Here is an 18,832-nt window from a genome sequence, read left to right as displayed (position 1 = left end):
AGTGTTCTGCCTCTTATTTCAGAATTGTTCAAGGGTAGCCTCAAGATCTGTAAAATTTGCCTCATTTGTAGCATGTTGTGGACAATATCTTGGTCTAACAACTGCTTTTCTTATTTCCACACTGTTTCCCTGGCTTTTTCCTACCCCAATAATTATGTTAACAACAGATGGGACAGTGATATCATGGTTCTAAGTAACAGCCCCAATGAAAGAAGACTCCGAGGCTTGAGTTTCCTCAAAGTTCCATTTTATTAGAGATGTCATATTGGCACATCTGGGAAAACCTGAATCTGATAACTTCCAGGTTTTCCCCACCCAGTTGAAAGTTCAAATCCCTGTCCAGCATCCACATGTCCATCACATGGTCCAATCAGGTACCGTCCCAACTGGAGATGCCTCCCAGTTACACCACTCAAGGTGCAGGGCAAGATGTCCTTGATACTCTGAGAAAGGAATGCTATTTAGACTATATATCTCCCATACTCCATATAATCCCCCCTCCCATTTTCCACAGCAGAAAATGTGGCAGGCCTGAAGGCTAAATGCATGGCTTCCAGGCCTGATAGGGGTACATCATATTTTGAATAATACTATTTGAAGTCATTAGTACAGAAACACCCAGACAGATGCTCATTGGGAAACTTTGAAGAATTATGAAAAGAAGAATGAGAAGGGCTTAAAAGGGAGAAATGAGCAAAAGATGAAAAATTTCCCACTTGGGAAATGTGGAGTTTATAGTTTAGCAATAAATCTTTTCTTTTAAAATACTGGAATGGGTAGATTGCAAACTTTTTAACTGGGCTTTTAAAAAGGGAGAGGAAGATTCAACAATCTGTTTGCCAGTGCAAGTAAATGTAAATCAGATTTTAAATTAGAATTAGAATTCAAGTGTTGTGGTTTTTTTAAAAAAAGCAAATCAAATTTAATAATCTAGGATACTCCCATTTGTTCCCTTATCAGGACATCTGACTTGCAATAAATGGAGGGCTGAGACAAGAACTTTGACATCATTATGTGTGCTTATGGATAAAAGAGAGATCGATCAAGATAACTAAGTGCAGCTCTTGTCATCCAAGATTGCAACCTTGATTCAAGGATTTAACTTTTGTCCTACCATATCAGATAAATGGGGTCATTAAAGTGAAGGACATCCACATCCAAAAGAAAGTTAGAGCTCATCGTTTACAGCAGAAGTCACTGATATCTGCTTTATGAGACTGTTGAATTGAAAGTCAATGCATTGAAAAGAAACCAGGCTGAAGAAGTTATACCTGAGGAGGTAGTCAAAATGACAGATTTGCTTTATGGTCACCTGAATTCAAATTCTTGCTTAGTCATTATGATATGCCTCTGATTAGTCACTATCTCAAGGCCTCATCATGAAAAAAGGGCTATGCCCATTCCTACTGCAGCTTTTCCTTAGAATGAAAAACACTGTGAAGTCTTCCGTATATTTTCATGCCCCTTACCATATTGTTCCAAAGTCCTATTCCTACAGCAGCAATTTCCCCCCCTGAGATTTTCAGTAGTGCCTCCTTTTTTGAATAATCAATATCATGATTGACCTGCAACATATTAAGAATGGAAGAGAACTGAATAATATTTTTGCATTCAAACTTTAAAACAGGCAACCGAATCAACCCAATTACTTGATGTACATTTTGCTTGAATAACTATATATTAAACACACATTTTTTAAAAAAATCACAAGCATATCATCTCATATGTATTACATATACTACATAAATTATACATATATCCTATATGTGTTTTGCATTGTACAATTAAATTATGAACATCTAAATTAACAATATAAAAATAGGAAAATGACTATGCTTAATTTATAAACAATCCTCCAACAAAACTACTAGTATCTGCATAATTGTTTATCTGGAAAAGGGAAGCTTTTCAGTCCATCATATGGAGAATCGATATTGTTTTTAGCCTTTTAGGTGTTGATTTTTTGCAGTGATAAAAGGTTGCAATATTCATTTCTATTGTGGTCCCAGTGAAGTTTTGACAACTTGGCACCTAGAATTCATGATCTTCTTCCCAAATCTTCTTGCAGATAAGTGCTATAGCTCCTAAAACTAGGTATATAGTTCTCTATAAACAATCCTGATCAGCTCAATGTTGACTCACCTTTCCATCCTTCTGAGATCAATAAAATGAGGACCCAGATTGTTAGGGACAATATGTTGACATTTAGAGGGCTGTAAAACACTATGTAGTGATATATAGGTTTAAGTGCTATTGCAATTGCTCTAAAAGACAACGATCTGAGAATTCCTAGGGTTGAGGAATTGAACCCCATAGAATAATATTTGACTAATGTCCTGATGGTTAATCTAAATTTCCAACCCTAAATCCTCTGACTTGAAACAAGAATGGATGTTCATAAGTAGTACAGTTGGACTTCAGAAGACCAGGACCATAGTGACTAACAGTAGCAGCACTGATTGCTAGAAAAGGGAGGCTTGGTAGAGGCTTTCTCCACACTACTCCTTCCCTGTGCTCTGCCCACCAGTTGCTAGCCCTACTGTTCCTTAATGCTTGCTCCTTAATCACTTTCTTCCTAGATGAGCCAATACTGCATAAACTCCTGAACAGACATTGTGCAAGACCAGGCAGGCAGCAGAAAGGTGCAAGGCAGGGCACTGAGTGTAAAGATGGAAGCTACTGCAGGGACAGAGGAAATGGAGAGAAAACCCTCACCTTTTATACCCTATTTGCTGACGGCTGTGCTCACACCGAGAGAGGTAGATAGGAGGAATTGTTTAGCGTTAGGATGCAGTGGCTAATGCACCAGGACAGAAACTGGGAAATTGTGAGTTCTAGTCCAACCTTAGGTACAACGCCTGCTGGATGACCTTGGGCCAGTCATACTCTCTCAGCCCTAGAAGGTGGCAATGGCAAACCACTTCTTAGATCCTACCAAGAAGTTGCCAGGAATCAATACTGACACAAACACACTCACACACATACATACAGAGAGGGGGGGAGGAAGGAAGGGGGGGAGAGAGAGAAAATAAAGAAGAAAAGAAGAAAAGAAAAGAGAAAAAGATAAGAAAAAGTCTCAGAAAGAATAAGAAACTTGCAATTCTTACTGTTGCGAGCGGCATATTTACTTCTTCAAATGAAATTTGAAGACCTGCAGTGAAATCTCTCTTCAGGGCATACTTTTCAGATGCCAATAGCCTCTCCAAAGCATCCTAAAGAAAGGGATAAAAGGAGGTTTTTTTAAACTACAGAGAACTGAGTACAATATATACATTTCTTCCTAATTTAAATAAAACCCATTTATCGTGCCTAATAAATCTGAATAATAAAAGAACATAGTCAAAATATAAATGAAATAGGGAAAATAATCTATTCCTTAATAACTGTTAAAAATGTCCCAATGGCTATGAAACATTTTACATAAATCCTTTTCCTTAAGAAAAGCATAAGCCTAGTCACTGGATTTCATACTAGACTTTCCATATCCTGGAGGCATTTCAGAAATGAGGCCATCCCAGTGACCAACTCTAAGTAATCAGACATATTTAACAGTTGATTTCATCATTGGCAACTGATGGTGATCTGGTGACAATCTTGTTCCAAACACTCTCAAACTGGTCATGATAGACTCCTTAGTGGAAGTGGATGATACCATGAGAAAGGGATATGAAACACTAAAAACAGGTTGCCTATTCATAATATACAATGAGAGGCACATTCTCTTTTCACTAAACCTAGTATGTTACTCACCTGATACACCAATTTCTGTACAGACTCATCCAATTTGGAACAGTCTTTGAAACAAATGCATGAATTAGGAACTATATTCCTAGAATATATCAATAGGAAAGCAAAGTAAAAATATGGAAGGCCATAATAAAATATCCATTTAAAACATGAAATCTCTTGAAATCTAGCAAAGGAAGAATGGGTGTTTTCAATAGTCAGTTTCTTGGCATAACCAGCTAGTCTATCTTTTCCTTTGGAGTGTGCAAAATGTTTTGAATTTAAACTATTTCAAGCTCAAAATTGGATGATGTGTTCTTCTTGGAAATATTCCAGTGCTGTTTCATTGATTCCAATCAATTATTCAAAGAGCTGTTCAATTTGGAATACTTCCAGGGTTCGGGAACAGAATGGGAATATATCCAGGAAATTCAGAACAACTGGTTTTTTTTTTACTTGAAATAGGAAGCTTCAAGCTCAAAACATTTCAGATTCAAAATATTTTGCATATACTTTTCCTCTTTAAAGGATTGATATTATTTTCTGACATGATAATTACTTAATAAAAATTCATTTGTTAGTATTATCTCCTATGTAGGTATTTATTTATAAAGTTCTGAAATTCCCAAATGCCAAGATGCTCAAAATTGATAAAAATGTTCCAATGTGCTATATTAAGTACACATAAGAAATGGCATCGTCATGCACAACTAATGTCAATTTATAGGTTCTAAGACTCATTTTTGCTTAGAAGAAAATATGTTATGGAGTTCATTTTTTGTTGCTTTTGTTTCAGTCATTTATTTAAAGTAAAACAATCTATCACAAATACATGTTTGTTCCGTTTGTTCCATTTATGGAATGCTACGTGTTAAGTAATTAAGCTCCCTGTTAGAAGAGCGAGTATGCAGAGAAGCGTAATGAGAGTGATATGGAATAACACGCACAAACCAGCATACAGAGACACTGAATAGTATAAAAATATAGTAGTTTACTATGTAGAAATATAGAGTTATTCAGAGTCCGGTTAACAATCCAAGTCATACATGATTCAGTAATTCAGTTATCAATATTCTCAGTTTAACACATAAACTATAGCTAAACAGAAGCAAACCACAATACCTCAAAAATACACCGACCAGTGTCTAACAAAACAGAGAGAGAACTAACAGTCATTCTGGCTCCCTCTTATAGCTGCATGAGGTAACAAACCAATTTCATCTCTCTAACATTTAAAGTAACAGTAAAGTAATCATAGCTTATATACATTGCCAAGCCAAGCCTAGGGTTACATCCCTAACACTACGTTCTATTCTATTCCATTTATGTATGATACTTTAAGCAGGAACTTAAAGTAGAAAAATAGTTCTCTCTCCTTTCATCTTCCTCCAACACAAGAATACTCCTCTGCAGAGAAAGTGACTGCCTCTAACTTGATGGAGAAGCTTCCATGGCTGTGAGCAGCTTTGAACCTGCACCTACTCAATCATAGTCCAATATCTGATACCACAGAGCAAAGTGTGCAGAGGGACAGAATGAGGGAAATGACATTTGTTAAACATGTTTCCACCATGCTGTAATCAAACAGACTTTCAGTAGCTTACAGAAAATCATCCATTATCATGCAAACTGCATAAGGTGTCATTTATGCAACATCATGATTCACAGTACGTCATTGTGGTTTCTACTGGAAAATTACACAACTTGTGTTTGGCATCTCTAAGAAAGTAGAATAAGCATCCCTAACCTGGGAATTCCTCAACTGCCTGGGAATTCTAGAAAGGCGCCACACTAGAGAAGACTCAGCTACCAGGTGCTAATCAACATGCAAATATGGTTCGTGTTAAGGTAATACAGAAATAGGCAAAATGGCCCGAAGGGAAAACTTTTATGAGCAAAGCCTAAATGTCTAGTGAATTGCCAAATCATATAGAACATTTTTGGAACAAACCTCTAGAGAAAAAATAAAGAAAACAACAATACATATCTAAAATGGAAGAGGAAAAATGTCTCAATTTATAAATAGAAGAAATTTGGGTTACCTGACATAGTTCCGATCTTTGTGTGAAAGTGTTGAGATTGGGAGCAATGTAAAATCCACCACATTTACAAAGACTTTAGGAACCTGAGGTGATTGAAAAATAGCCAAATGAATTACTTTAATAGTTTCCTATTACAGAAAAGGATTTCTACCACCAATTTTCTATAAACTTTTCCGGCCTTGTACCTTTGCTCACTATTTCAGAATGGAAGAGAATGGTAAAAGAAGTTTTATTGAGACAATGGATACTGGTTTAGTCTATGAAAGAACTCGAACAATATTCATACCACCAATTTATTTCAATCAGGTGAAAACCTACCAAATAAATTCACCCCAATCCACAGGTTGTTTGGTATTATTCTTGGTTACGTTTCTGAGCAGGTTGCATACACCCAACCTATTTGATTAGTGTAAGTTTAGTGTGTTGTGGATCAAGTGAGTATCTAAGTTAAAGCAGTGGTGGATTCAAATAATTTAACAATCAGTTGTCTGCGCTAATGATTTCTTTCAACAACCAGTTCACCAAACTGCTGAGAAACTTAACAACCGGTTCTCCCAAAGTGGTGAAAGTGGCTGAATTCTGCCACTGGGTTAAACATGTCATTTATGTATGGGGATAACTGAAACTAAGCTTTTTGGATTGTAAAATAATATTAACAGCAATTATCTGTAGACAAACCTAGATACAACAGAGGTGATGGACAGTATGAGTATAATGAGCGTGTCAGATTGGGCTGGATCTTATTCCATTTCCTTAAACTCTAAAACAACTTTCCCCAGCCTAAGGGAAAGCATGTTCCATGCACACCAATACATGTTGCAACATTGGAAAAAGAACTGCCTCTGTAATTCATTGTGAATAAATTAGGCAACCAGACATTTTCCCACAGGAGATATTTTGCATGGGCAACAGATTTATTATAAATTATCATTTTTACAGGTTTTTATTGCAAAAATAGTGATAATTTATGTTCAAAAGTTTGAGTGGAGTTCATATTTATTGTTACACTATAAACCAGTGATGGCAAACCTATGGCACGCATGCCACAGGTGGCACACGGAGCTATTTGTCAGGGCACGCGAAGCGCTGCCCTGTCAGCTGGCCAGCACGCATGTGCGCGCAGGCCAGCTGAGTTCACCCTTTTTTAAAGCCATTTTCCGCCCTACCCAGGCTCCAGAGGCTTTATAGGAGCCTGGGGAGGGCGAAAAGAGCCTCCCCCGCTCCCCCCCAGAGGCCCTCTGAAGCCTCCGGAGTGCAAAAAACCGGCCCTACGGGCAAACTGGAAGTTTGGGAACAGTCTTCCTGTTTGCTCCGAGGGTTGTTTAGGCTGCTCCGCAGTCTTCAGGGAAGCCTCTTGAAGGTACCTGAAGCCTTCGGAGCACTTAAAATGAACCTCCGAGCAAACCAGAAGTGACTTCCGGTTTGCTCGGAGGGTCAGTTTGACTGCTTCGGAGGCTTCAAGGAAGCCTCCTGAAGATCCCTGAAGCCTCGGGAGGGCTTCCGGGGGGGGTGGGGAGGCTATTTTTGCCCTCCCCATGCTCCTATAAAGCCTCTGGAGCCTGGGGAGGGTGAGAAAAGCATGCAAAAATGGGGGGGTCACGCCTGTAGTGTGTGCATGCATCCTGGGGGGGGGTCGCACATTGCATTATGGGTGTGGCACGCCTGCACATGACCCCCCTGCGCTCCACCCCACTTATTATATATATATAATATTAACCTGAATCAATCCATTACAGGATGAAGGTCCTTTGTTAAACGTTATAGACCATAATCTATTTTGCTAGCCCAAAATAGATAAGTATTTTTCAACTTTTCAATCTAGGGCTGAAAGAAGGAGAATTATTGGCCCAAAATCACCCAGCTGCCTTCCATGCCTATAAGAACTGGGTTTCCCTATTCCCTTAATTACTATATTACGCTAGCTGTCACAGATACAGGCATATGCATATGCTATACATGTCTATTGGAATAACTCTTTTTTCAAAATTATTGAATCTGGGAAAATGTTCATACTTCTCTGTATAAAAAATCCAATACTCTTTCAAGTTTCTTTATGCTGTTGAGGCGGGAAATATCCTGTTCAAAATAAAGCAATTTATATGAGAAAATGTTCAACAATGATATTTTTTTTTCACTCCAAATCAAACATTTGAGAATAATATCTGCCTCTGGTATCTGTCATTTCACCAGCATGGAATGGAATCCCAAGTAAACATGTCTTGAAAACAGTGGGAATCCTCCATTTCTTAATTTAATCAATAAAAAGATGGTTATGGATTAACCGTCTCCTTTCCTACATTAAATAATTTATATTCAATAATTTTAGAACTAAACCCTAATTCTAACTGGGGCATATATTTTTTACAGGGACTCTGTTCGATTTTTCTTGTGCTAAAATCATCATATTTTGAACATATTTTTAATATGTATTTGTAAAGACAAAAACTGTATACCTTTTCCAAGGCTTGTGATTGAGTTTACATAATGTCCTGTGAAGTCTTGTTAAATTAGGCAGAGGAGCAATCTATTCATGGCACAATTTTTTTAAACAAAAATTAAAAATGTACTTTAGAGGCCATGACAACAATGCAATGAGAACATCAGAAGTGGACCAAATGAATTAGTATGAAAGAATTTAGGCGCTAAGTAGGCATACATTTAAATATATTTTATATATTATTTATACATCCTTATACATTTTTTTGAAATAAACCCCCCCCTCCCAAATATACTGCTGAAAATCATTTGTTGCTGAATTTCAACACTGATATCAGTGCTAGTTACCTGCTACTTTATCAGACTGCAAGGATAAATAAAATGGTTTTTCTGGGTTAAGTAATTAGCTGTGGTATTCCTAGCATTATCTAAAATGTGGGAGATGAGTAACTGCTACTATACACATATTTAAGAATGTTTACTACAATTTGATTGACAGATACTTGATTATATCTTCAAGAAGAGAAAGCTTATCCCTTAAGAAAATGACTTATTTTTCATAATGCAAATTGTTATGAGTAATATACGCTAAAGGAAAAACAAAGTGTTATTTGGGAAGGAAAATAAGACTCATAGCACTGCAATACAGCCACACCCCATTTTTGCAATCATTGCAATTTTGCATGAGCAGTACAGCATTTATCATTCAGACAAAAGAACCTGAAGATGCCACAGCCTAGATCAGAGGTGTCAAACTTACATCGTCACATGATGTATTGGGACTTTCCCCCCCTTCACTAAACCAGGCGTGGACATAGCCAGTATGTGACGCATCCGGCCCATGGCCCAGGAATTTGACAGCCTTGGCTTAGATGAAAAGCCATTTGTAGGAGTGGTCAAAATGTCGATATAGCAGCCATGACCATGTAATCAAAACTCCAGCCCCCTTTTTGCGGGCATTGTGAGGCTTTGACCACAAAGTCATGCCTGACATCTTGACTTCTTTGCCCATTGCAGGTGCCCCTACCTAGGGTGGCTTATATATTCTAAAGAAAGCTAGCACCATCCAAGAAACATCAAAACCCACCATTTGTTTATTCTTTAATCCAATTTCCTGGTCTATTTTCCAAGTATCATGCCTCTTATTTATCTATAGGTCATAATGTCGTTCCTCTTATATTTACCTGGGAGTCAGAGTTCTGCGAAGAACACAGGTGAAAAACTGTGATTAGCTTCCAGTCATGTTGATAGTCAAACAACTAAAGGGAAAGAACACAACCCATCACAAGGAAGCTGAAGAGGTTAAAGGGAACAGCTGATACATTTGTCCTTAATATTTCTGAATGGCCAGATCACAATAACGGTACTAAGCAGCATGTTTCATTTTTAAACATATTTTATTCCCACTATGATTATTTTAATAAATAAATGAACATGGTGAACATACCTAATACTCTTTCTTCCAACTATTTTTTTATCATAGTATAAACTTTGTAAAAAATAGCACCTGTTTAAATGTTAGAGAAAAAAACTATAATTTGAAAGTCTATGGAGATTCTCAGTCATCATGGTTGTCCCAAAGGTGCTTTTTCAAGAGGCGCCTGGACTTTCTGGTTTTTCTTTGAAGAAGTTTTGCTTCTTACCCAGAAATGAAGAAGCTTCTTGATAAGAAGCAAAACATCTTCAAAGAAAAACCAGAAAGTTGAATTCCCTCTTGAAAAAGCACCTTTGGGACTCTAATCTAAAAGTTCCTGTCATGAAAAAAGTTGAATGATGCCCAGATAAGAAGGGAGTGCCTAGAGTGGAGTTTCTCATAAAAAATGCTTCTATGATATGAACGGCTTTCACCAAGCTAAAGATCTTCAGAATTCCCCATCATTTGAGGACTGGGTGTTGATATATCTGATTCCATTTTTTATCCTAGTATATTTTAGGTAAATAAAGCTGGCCTTTTAAAAAAAATAGAACAATTTTCAGAATTAAAAGGAAAAATATGGATGTGTCCCCTAGTTCCATAGGACCAAAAATTAAAATAGCAAAAATTGCTATTTTGTATAAATATATTAATTTTTAAGGTTTTACCATCATAATATAAGCAAGACAAAGCAAAAGACAACAGAATATTATTATAAACTTAACTGCTGGTTTTCCATATCTTTGTGTCTTTAGCATTTTGGTGTCCTAACTTAAACTTAAAATGTCAGTGTCTCCATCCAGAGAATCCAAAGCAGAATTTCAAGTTACAATTAATTAGGGTTGATCCTATCACACCAGTGTGACACGAGAAACCAACAAATGTTGGTAGAACCATTGCCTGAATGCACAGGAAAGACATGTTGGGTCTAATAGATGTATATGCTACAAGGATGAAAATGCTTCTGGCCAACATTGAATATTCAAGAGACTATACAGCAGGGGTGTCCAAACTTGGGAACTTTAAGACTTGTGGACTTCAACTCCCAGAATTCCCCAGCCAGCAAGTCTTAAAGTTCCGAAGTTTGGACACCCCTGCTATACAGTAAATATAAGCAGATTACATGTTACAATATACATACCTGGATCTTTCTCATGCTCTCCACAAGTTCTTTTGCTTGATCCAAAAGATCACTGTGTCATAAATCAAAGAAAGAAATGGCTAAGCAGGTAAATATTATTTCTTTGCAGCCAGAAAGATGAATTTTAATCTAGAGAATCCAGGCTATTTCAAAGTACAAAATGGCCCTTTCCTAAGTGATGTTTTCAGAAGCCAAGAGAAGAAAGAATGAGCAGGGTATGCAGTGTTTAGAAAGTCTAAAGGACTTTTACTAAAGGGGATTTTTTTTTCCAAATCACAAATTATGTTCACATGACTGTGGGATTCTGCAACCAGTCAAAAATGTGAGCCAGTTGCCAAGCTTCTGAAAAGTGGTAAATGGATGGGTTGGACCAACAGCATGATATTTGATGACAGCCAGGAATGCTTTAAAGCACTTTTCCTAGGTGGTTGTAACTTCAAACAGTTGCTAAATGACTAGTTGTAATCAAGGGCTATCTGGACAATTTCCTTTTTATTAACATTCCTGATTATTTTTTTTTTAAAAAGATTGTTCTTAGCATCTTAATGACTAACCACTTCTTTGTTTTTTCCTGTTTAATTAGCTTCCCTATACATTATTTTTTTTAAATATAGAATGCTTCTGATAATTTTCCAAAAGAAAAGCAAGCAAATGCATTACAGAGAAATGCAGCAAGCAAATAAATAGGTAATGACTCCAATTTCAAAAATATGTCCTTCATTTCCTGCATAATTTTCATCTACAGCATCATTCATCAATGCAACAATCACACCCAGGTGAACAAGAAGCAGCCCAGTACATAAAAATGAACTTACATAGTTCCATTTCTTGATAAAACCTCACTGTTTCCCAAGGGAGAGTAATATTGCACAGAAGGATTGTACATCCTAATAAGAGCTGAAAGACAAAAACTTGGTTCAGTTTATTCATAGGCTCTGGATGATGCTTGTGCACACGTGATAATGAAACCACTAGGCAACAAATTAGGGAATTGTTTGTTTGTTTAAAAAAGGGATACAGAAGGAAGACTAGAGTGGGAATTTTATCATGGCTAGTGATAATTGTAATATAATGAACATTTCCTTTGAGTTGAACTTAAGCCTGAAGACTTCACTGCCCCCACCTTGTCATTTTCCATGAAACCATTCTGGAAATAGTTTGTCATGGTTTTCTTAATTTGCAATTCTATAATTTTCAAGTCACCTCTCATTTTAGTATTAACCAAATTTAACTAAGCATAGCTTTTTTGAGATTGCTAAGAATGAGATTTATGTTATTTAATGATGCTAAAGTGATGCACAATAGACAAAATAAATATAGTTGCTTAATATTCAAAGTGCTAATTAATGTTTCTTCATCATATTAAAGTAAAGTGGATGAAATCTAACTGTATTTTGGGCACAATTTTTCAGTAGGAGGAGTTGCTGGAAGTTCAGTTCACCAATAGCTAAAGGGCCAAAGTTTCCCTATTCTTAAGTTCAACCAAGAAATGGTGGAATACATAATGAATTGACAGACAACACAAAACTGGGGGTGGGGTGGTAGTGTGTGGTTTATCAGCACTTCCAAGAACATAAATGAACATTTTAATGAATTTGACAGAAGGTAAAGGTGAGCAAAAATTAATAAAATAAAAACAAGTTTTATGTGGAAAAATTAAAAGGTACAAACAAATTCAGCCTGGAGAAAAAGAAGATTAGTGGAGGATAATGTCAGGTGTGAAAGATCAGGTCACACTTGAAGGTCCAATGAAACTGATTTAATGCTTATCATGTTTATGCACCAGAATCTTCTCAACTAACAGGTCACACCTGCTTGGGTTTAAGTAAGGAGGGTCAAGGGAGGTTGGACTTAGTTTGCTTGTGGGTACAAAAGGATTCTAAGCTAACCCCTCTTTTAACTCTGGCCTCAGGTTCTGCCCCTCCTCCTACAGACATGATGGGATGCTTCTTATACCCCTTCAAATGTCACTTAAAAATAAAGACTTGTTTTCCATGACCCCTGATATCAGGACTGGATCAAATGAATTTAAGCATAGAAAGTACACTTCAGTAAAACTATTTCTCTAGGGAGACTATGACTCTTCCATGCTGAAGGACTGGAAACAAAGACTAGAGAGAGATTTGTTTGACATGCTCAAGCTGAGGCTCTCAGCCTTTTCCATTATGTAATCTACTCATTGTCGTCAAAAGCTTCTACAAACCACAACATAAATAATGGTAAACATTTAAGGTTTCCATATCCTATTATTTCTGTTTGGATCCCCACCCTTTAGCCACACATTTGCAACTGATTTACCTCTAATTAAATTCACAGAATATTATACCACACAACCAACTACACCACAATTAATCTAACTCTGAGTATAATGTAAAAGTAGTGCATGGGATTTATATTATTTTTGCATTGTTATTTTGCTTTCAACAGACCATCTTCAATATGCTCATGGATCATAGTTGAATTATTGGTCAAGTTCTAAATTTTCTGTACACAATAAAGGAATGGGTTAGATCTGGGCTGTCTAACTCCCAGACATGCCCGGTTTAGCGAAGGGGGAGGACATCCTGGTATGTCATGTGACGCAGCTGTGATGATGTGAGTTTGACACCCCTGGGTTAGATTATCTATAAGACTAGCATCAGCTTTAACTATCTAATATCACAAGACTAAACAAGATCAAGGCTAAACAAGGAGGGAGAACAATTTCCTCTTTGGGGCTAAACAATGAGAACCATTTCCCTTCTTAAAATTTTCTAATCATTGAGTAACAAAATAATTATGTCAAGAATTTAAGACATACCTGTAAGTATTCTCATGCTTCCCTGAATAAAGTCTTGTTCTGAGCTAAAAATAGAAATATCAATTAATTATTCCTTCATACAGAATAATGGATCCCAGGGTATATTAGCTCCGTATTAGGCCTTGTCTTTTTCCCACCCACCCCCATTTAATGTCTATATTATCTAAGTTGTGGAATGTTTAGGAAAGAATCGTATTTCCTAAAAGGGGTTGTTGTTGAGGCCAGCAATCATCTATTTTTCTTCTACTATTAAAATCTTAGCTGCTGTTATTCAATGTAGGAGGACAAATTAAATGCTACATAGAATATGTCAGATAACCCTAACCTTTTGTTCATCCAATGTGCTATCTGGATGAGAAAATGTAACTTCCAATGAAAGGTCAGAGAAATTCTTGCTGTCGAGTTTCAGATTTCAGCACATATGCTCTCTTGGGAGATTGTCAGTTTTACTTTCAGGGGACAGAGTTATCAACGAAGTAAAAAAGTATCAACAAAGCAAAGTTTGTTTTGAAACAGGATCATTCAGAAGAATCTTTCAAAACGGAGTCCTAGTTTCAAAGCTCTTTGTCAAGGTTGTTGCCCCTCCCCCCCTAGGGTCAGAAATTCAAGAACAGAATTCACACACAAGCCAGAAGTCAGACATTGCTTCCAGCAAAGAGAAGAGAGGCAGAGCAGATTCTTACATACTGTAAGCTGCATCTAGCTGTCACAAAAGTCTACTTCTTTGTTTGGTAAGAAGCCTAATATACCTTTGATGTTCTGCTCTCCTCTCAAAACATCAGGTCCATCAGTTGGGAGTCACTTTACACGACTCTTCCAGCTGCTCAGATGTTGCCTGTGTTTGATCAGCCTCATGTGATTCCTTCTGAGGCTGACATACCACACGTTCAGTTGGCACTCAAGAATCTGAATCCTGAACCTGGGCCATGGCACCTTTTTTCCTACTAGTTAATCTACTTAGGAGTGGTGGTAAATTTCATTTTTTTAAAAAAAAAACCATTGTCAAAAATAAATCCAATATGCCAATGTATCTAATCCAATATGCATTACTGCCCCTGTTGAGTATTGGGACAGAAATGAAGGAAACATTATCCTAATATCTAAGTTCCAAGATCTCAGGGACTGCCACAAAGAAGAGGGAGTCAAACTGTTCTCCAAAGCACCTGAAGGTAGAACAAGAAGCAGTGGGTGGAAACTAATCAAGGAGAGAAGCATCTTAGATAAATTTCCTGACAGAACAATTAATCAGTGAAACAACTTGCCTCCAGAAGTTGCGAATGCTCCAACACTGGAAGTGTTTAAGAAGATGTTGAATAATCATTTGTCAGAAGTGGTGTAAGGTTTCCTGCCTAAGCAGGGGGCTGGGCTAGAAGATCTCCAAGGTCCCTTCCAACTCTGTTATTCTGTTCTGTTCTATTCTAGTTCATTCCATTCCATTCCATTCCATTCTATTCTATTCTATTCTAATATTATGGTATATATTTGACTGTTTAGATATCCTCTATTGGAAGAGCTCACCAGCTGGACTGATCATATATTTGCTCCATTTACTGGGCCTGTAGAAAGTGTTGATGCCTCTCCTGTTGTAATATTGTGTTTCGTCTATACTGATTCCTGACTCAGGCAGATTTTTTCCGTTATCATTAAAAGAAAGATCTAGAACTCTTCAGAGCACATGAATGGAAAATAACATATCTCCAGAACCTAGCAAAAGGTACTACCTTTGGAAAATACCTCCTTCCTCCTTTCCAGAATCTCCCACCTGAAAATAAAGACAAAAAGGGAGATGACAACATTTGTTTTAACTATTACCAGAAAAGAAAGGGTGAGGAAAAGGAGAGAGACCTGGATTCTTAGGTCTACAGTTGAAGGAGAATTCAATGACGGCAATAAATTCTGTTCCTGGTCCACTACGGTGATCTGTAACCCCAAGAACACAAATGAAGAACAAAAAGAAGGCAGAAGAAGTTAAAGGAGAATGCCAATTTGCATCAGAAGAACTGCTAAGATGAAGGAACAAAAGTTGGTTCCTGCTTTTTTTTTAAAAAAAAAAAGCTTAATGAAGAGACTTTGTATTGAATAGGAAAATTAAAGCAGAATGCATACCAGATGGTGGAGTTAAGATTTTCTACCACTTTAGTACATGACAATATTACAGAAAAAAAGAATGTCTGAAGAAAGGAAAGCATGGGAGAAAGGCAGAAAGTTTTATAAATCCATTTAGATATACGGAGCTTGAGATGTCAGTAATTCACTAAAGAAAAAAAAATCAGATTCATAGGTAGAGAAAAGTTAGGAATGTTGCAGATCAAGTAGTTGGTAAGAGCATGGCTGCAGGAGCCAACTCATAAGTTGGCAACTTTGCTTTGATTCAATTGATTAGCAGATTTTCTATCTGGTTAAAGACCACTGTGCTTCTGCACAATCCCTTTTCCAGAAAATTCACTGCTATACTCACATTTCTCAAACTTCCTATAGCAACAGCTATTTGAATGTCTGATGGTCGCAGGGTGTGAACTGAAGAAATAAAGCATAGGCTATCAGTTAACCAAGTACAATAATCGTTTTCCTTATCTCTATTTAAATTAAAATAAAGGCAAATCCAAACCATTACAATTACTTTTACACATGCATATTGCTTTATTCTAAAAGTAGATATATCAGTGGTGGGATTCAAACATTTTTACTACAGGTTCTGTGGGTGTGGCTTGGTGGGCATGGCATGGCTTCATGGGCGTGGCTTGGTAGACATGGCAAGGGAAAGATACTGTAAAATCTCTGTTCCCTCCCCATTCCAGAGGAAAATCCCCATTTCTGCTCTATCAGCTGGGACTTGAGAGGCAGCGAATAGATGGGGGCGGGGCGAGTCAGAGGTAATATTTACCAGTTCTCTGAACTACTCAAAATTTCTGCTACCGGTTCTCCAAAATTGATCAGAACCTGCTGAATGTCATTTCTGAGATATATGCAGATGTTGTGCTTGTGCACACAGACATTTAAATGTTATGTGCAAAGCAGATAACATTTGATTGAAATAAACAATAAAGGTGAAATATTTTATCCTAATAAAACAAAATATAATTAAGGGATAACAATCCATTATTTCACTCATTTTCATTTGGTCTGAACTGTATTTTTTCCCCTGGTGATTTATCTAGGACTTGGATGGCATAAGTCAACCTGACTCCCACATTCTTGTGCTCAATAAGATTACTTATCTTTTACTTTGAATATGCTCCTTGGGACAAATACCTGAAGATGAAGTTTGATGAGGACTTTGTAACTTGTAGTTCCTCAGAGGCTGCAGGAAAAACGATACGATCGAAAGGACACTCAGTATGCTATAATGGACAATCAGATCCACAACACTAAAATAAGAAAGCTTTTTTTTAATAGACCATGTCACTTAAAACATTAATAGACTGTTTCTTCAAGGACATGTCAGTACAATGGCTGTCTACATTCTTTATCAAATATAGCAATAGCACTTCTGTACCACTTCATAGTGCTTTAAAGCACTCTCTAAGCCAGTGTTTCTCAAACTTGGCGACTTTAAGTCCTGTGGACTTCAACTCCCAGAATCCCCCAGCCAGCATAGCTGGCTGGGGAATTCTGGGAGTTGAAGTCCACAGGACTTAAAGTCGCCAAGTTTGAGAAACACTGCTCTAAGCAGTTTACAAATTTACAATCGGGGTCCTCATTTTACTGTCCTCGGAAGGATGGAAGGTTGAGTCACCCTTGAGCCAGTCAGGATTGAGTTTCTTGCAGTGGACAGAGTTGGCCTGCAATATTGCACATTAACCACTGTGCCACCATGGCTTTTTTTATCTGCTAGCACAGTGTTCATCATCAATATATGGATACTTTCCAAATAATTACATCTTTGTGTTTAATGTTTCATTGTTTATTTTAGAAGGGAATTTTTGGGCTTTTACCTTCTAATCCATGCTTTGTTTATACTAATGTGTTCTGGTACCAGACAGCTTGTAGTCATTTTAACCACCCTTTAGAACACTTTTGGAGACTCCTTGGGGAAAAAAGAAATTCTGAAGTCCTAAAATCAGAATCCATAGTTCCCTATTCAATTTGGTGACCTTTGTTAAGTATTCAAGAACAGTTGCAGCATGGAGTTGATATTCTAAGTACAGTGAAGATTCTGATTCTCTTCACCAATCAAGATCTGACATTGGAGCCAGTGGTGGGATTCAAATAATTTAGCAACCGGTTCTCTGCCCTAATGATTTCTTCCAACAACCAGTTCACCAAACTGCTCAGAAAGTTAACAACCGGTTCTCCCAAAGTGGTGCGAACTGGCTGAATCCCACCACTAATTGAAGCCTAGATAGACGAGGTCCACCTAAACCACTTTGATATCTCAGATGAGAAAGACATTGTGGCTCTCTTGATTTCATATACTAAGCTAGTTGGACTAGCAACTGTGTCTTTCTTTAGCACAGAGAGCTGGCTACTAATTAAACAAAGCAAGGCAACCAGAAAATTCAGAACCAAATGTGAACAACATCCTTCCCCATTGCCTCCCATTATTATTTTTTTATTTACTCTACATAATGATGCACCTGCTTTGAATGGTGAACTGTGGTATATGTACCTACCTTACAAGCCTAAACTAGGTTGCTCTCTTAATTAATAGAGGCTAGTAAATAGGAATTAATTCATCTGCTGGGCCAGTCAGATTCAATTACTGGAAAGCTAGAGGCCTGAGTACATTGTCTTTTCTAGCTTTATTCCTGTGCTCAAAAATAGCCACATTTGAATGACAGATCATGTTTGAGCGATGTTACAAATCCCTTTTCATCTTGTAATTGTGCAAAAACAATGACTTACGTCCAGTTCAATTTCTTCTTCCATTTTATCCTTGGTTGTCAGAATATGAGCTGCAGTCACTTCAAGAAAAAAAATGTGTTTGTTTAATTTATTTCCTAGTTCCAGCGACTTTCTTTTGATTCATAGTGATTGAGTCATATGATTGGTTTGTGTTTGTAAACGTTCAGCTTCTACACAAATAACAGGACAGATTTCAACAGATACACTTGCTAATGATTGGTTTGCGGATTCTTAAAAATGCTTCCAATAACACCATCTAATTATCAAACATTGACACAAAAGGTATCAGTAGAACTTGCATTTGATCTTGTTGCTCTTTCTCATAGGGGAGGGCACAACTGCACAGAATGTGTAAAAATAGAAGTTGCCCACAACAAACATTTTGAAATTTGATTATTATGAGCTTCTCTCAAACTCTTAATTGCAGA

The 18,832-nt window shown here is 37.2% G+C and overlaps 1 protein-coding gene across 1 annotated transcript in view; it reads right to left on the bottom strand.

The window, feature by feature from the left end:
- PLB1 (phospholipase B1) overlaps positions 1-18,428 on the bottom strand; it is a gene marked incomplete at its 5' end in the record, with an annotated part of 107,165 nt that extends 88,737 nt beyond the window's left edge. The window contains 13 exons of the mRNA XM_081940139.1: positions 1,470-1,565; positions 3,108-3,212; positions 3,751-3,829; positions 5,769-5,851; positions 7,782-7,844; positions 9,389-9,463; positions 10,760-10,811; positions 11,575-11,656; positions 13,560-13,603; positions 15,281-15,321; positions 16,018-16,076; positions 16,812-16,860; positions 18,405-18,428. Of these exons, the coding sequence (XP_081796265.1) occupies positions 1,470-1,565; positions 3,108-3,212; positions 3,751-3,829; positions 5,769-5,851; positions 7,782-7,844; positions 9,389-9,463; positions 10,760-10,811; positions 11,575-11,656; positions 13,560-13,603; positions 15,281-15,321; positions 16,018-16,076; positions 16,812-16,860; positions 18,405-18,428 (852 nt within the window). The remainder of the gene's footprint in view (positions 1-1,469; positions 1,566-3,107; positions 3,213-3,750; positions 3,830-5,768; positions 5,852-7,781; positions 7,845-9,388; positions 9,464-10,759; positions 10,812-11,574; positions 11,657-13,559; positions 13,604-15,280; positions 15,322-16,017; positions 16,077-16,811; positions 16,861-18,404) is intronic.
- Positions 18,429-18,832: the final 404 nt, after the last annotated feature.

The sequence above is a fragment of the Natrix helvetica genome (assembly GCF_964273705.1).
Source record: "Natrix helvetica genome assembly, chromosome: 2".
NCBI classification, from domain to species: Eukaryota; Metazoa; Chordata; class Lepidosauria; order Squamata; family Natricidae; genus Natrix; species Natrix helvetica.
Note: the sequence above shows the minus strand (reverse complement) of the source record. Positions and strands in the feature narration are given on the sequence as shown.